Source organism: Crocuta crocuta, unplaced genomic scaffold (assembly GCF_008692635.1).
Source record: "Crocuta crocuta isolate KB4526 unplaced genomic scaffold, BGI_CrCroc_1.0 scaffold259, whole genome shotgun sequence".
NCBI lineage: Eukaryota > Metazoa > Chordata > Mammalia > Carnivora > Hyaenidae > Crocuta > Crocuta crocuta.
Window position 1 is genome coordinate 148,184 of NW_027536466.1, and position 2,181 is coordinate 150,364.

The window sequence follows — 2,181 nt, forward strand, 5'->3', positions numbered from 1 at the left end:
AATTCTACTAGCAAATGGTGGAGTTTATCCAACAAAATTGCTCATTTAATGTTTTACCTCGAACTCCCTCCTTTGATAAGGGAAACATTTGTCATGATCAAGTAATGCATACATTGTAAATTTCAGAAGGAACAACTCAAACTATATTCCACACCTTAATTAGGTCTTTAAATTTATGGATTTATTTCTTATGCAGAAAACATACAAACGTGTCGTTGCGTATCAAGCCTTTTCAATCATTTGCAATTCAGTGTGATTGGGTTTACCATTTTTATTATTTAAAAAATTTTAATATCCACTTATTTCTGAGAGAGACACAGCGCATAAGAGGAGGAGGGGCAGAGAGAGAGGGAGACACAGAATCTGAAGCAGACTAGAAACTCTGAGCTGTCAGCACAGAGCCTGACATGGGGCTTAAACTCATGAGCTGTGAGATCATGATCTGAGCCAAAGTCAGACACTTAACCAAGTGAGCCACTCAGGCGTCCCCACCATATTATTTTAAGAACTCTGGTTATGAGTACACACAGAGAGTCTTCGAGCAGTGACACAGAAAATGTTAAAAGAGGTGTTCTGAATGGGAGAGAGCACAAAACAAGTGAATTTGGGATACTCATGTAACTTCGGAGATTTTTATTTCTACCTACAGCTGATGTTATTTTTTTATTACCATGGTATTGTCTCCTAGACCTTCATGAGGAGTCATGAACACAAACAATGGAAGTTCCATGAGAGATTTCATCTTGCTGGGGTTTTCTGATCGGCCCAAATTAGAACACATCATCTCTGGGATTGTCTTCATCTTCTATATTGTGACACTGGTAGGAAACACAACTATCATTCTTGTATCTAACCTAGACAGCCAGCTCCATACTCCTATGTATTTCTTCCTATCCAATTTGTCTTTTCTGGACCTCTGTTATGCAACTAGCATTATCCCACAGATGCTGGTAAATCTATGGGGTCCAACAAAGTCTATTACCTACGGAGGGTGTGTGCTCCAATTCTTCTTTGCCCTTGACTTGGGAGCCACAGAATGTCTTCTCTTGGCTGTGATGGCCTATGACCGCTACGCCGCAGTCTGTCAACCTCTTCACTACACAGTAATAATGCACCCTCAGCTTTGCCAGAAGATGGTGCTCACCGCCTGGTTAGGTGGTCTTGGCAGTGCCTTAATTCTTTGCTCCCTGACTTTGAAGTTGCCAAGATGCGGGCACAGGGAGGTGGACAATTTTTTCTGTGAGATGCCAGCGTTGCTCAAGATGGCTTGTGTCTACTCAAAAGTAATTGAGGTCGTTGTCTATGCTCTTGGAGTGATATTTCTTCTAGTACCTTTATCACTAATTCTCATCTCATACACAGTTATCACTCAAGCTGTCGTGAGGATCAAGTCAACAGGAAGGTGGCGAAAGGTCCTTAATACATGTGGTTCCCACCTCACAGTAGTAACTCTGTTTTATGGAACACTAATTTATATGTATATGAAGCCACAGAACAGCACATTCCAAGATGAGGGGAAGTTCTTTACACTCTTTTACACAATTGTTACACCCACCCTTAACCCTCTGATCTACACTTTAAGAAATAAAGATGTGAAGAGTGCAGTAAAGAGAATACTGTATGTGGAAAAATGGTTAGCAAAGTCATGAGTTAGACGGAAGAGAGATAAGGAAATAACACTGACCTTTACCAAGAGTAGATGTAGCAACTCATTTATGCAAAAACATTACCATGTACCAAGAATTGTACTAAGTACTGACTTTCTAAAATAGGAAGTACACAGGGGCGTCTGGGTGGCTCAGTCAGTTAAGCATCCAACTTCAGCTCAGTTCATAATCTCAAGGTTGTGGGTTTGAGCCCTGTGCTGGGCTCAGTGCTAACAGCTAGCTTAGAGCCAGAAGCCGTCTTCGGTTTCTGTGTCTCCCTCTCTCACTGACCATCCCCTGCTCATTCTGTCTCTCAGAAATAAATAAAACATTAAAAAATGTTGTAAAAATAAATTTACAAATTAAAAAAATAAAAAGACTATTTAAAGTAGGAAGTACACAGAAATTATAAGGAGATAGAGATGCAGATTCATAAAGAAACTTCAATTCATACAATTAAAAGCCTTCAAGACAAATCAGGAATTACATATAAGTAAACATAGAATTATAAAGAATGGTTTAGTAATAGATCCAT

At 39.6% G+C, this 2,181-nt stretch overlaps 1 protein-coding gene across 1 annotated transcript; it reads left to right on the plus strand.

Moving 5' to 3' along the window:
• The first annotated feature begins 704 nt into the window (after nucleotides 1-704).
• On the plus strand, nucleotides 705-1,649 carry LOC144218952 (olfactory receptor 2W1-like). Its single transcript, XM_077748952.1, has one exon. The coding sequence runs from the start codon at nucleotides 705-707 to the stop codon at nucleotides 1,647-1,649; it is 945 nt and encodes a 314-aa protein (XP_077605078.1).
• The last annotated feature ends 532 nt before the right edge of the window (nucleotides 1,650-2,181 follow it).

Excerpts from the sequence above, each read along its gene's own strand:
- LOC144218952 (XM_077748952.1), top strand. The coding sequence starts at position 705 with ATGAACACAAACAATGGAAGTTCCATGAGAGATTTCATCTTGCTGGGG.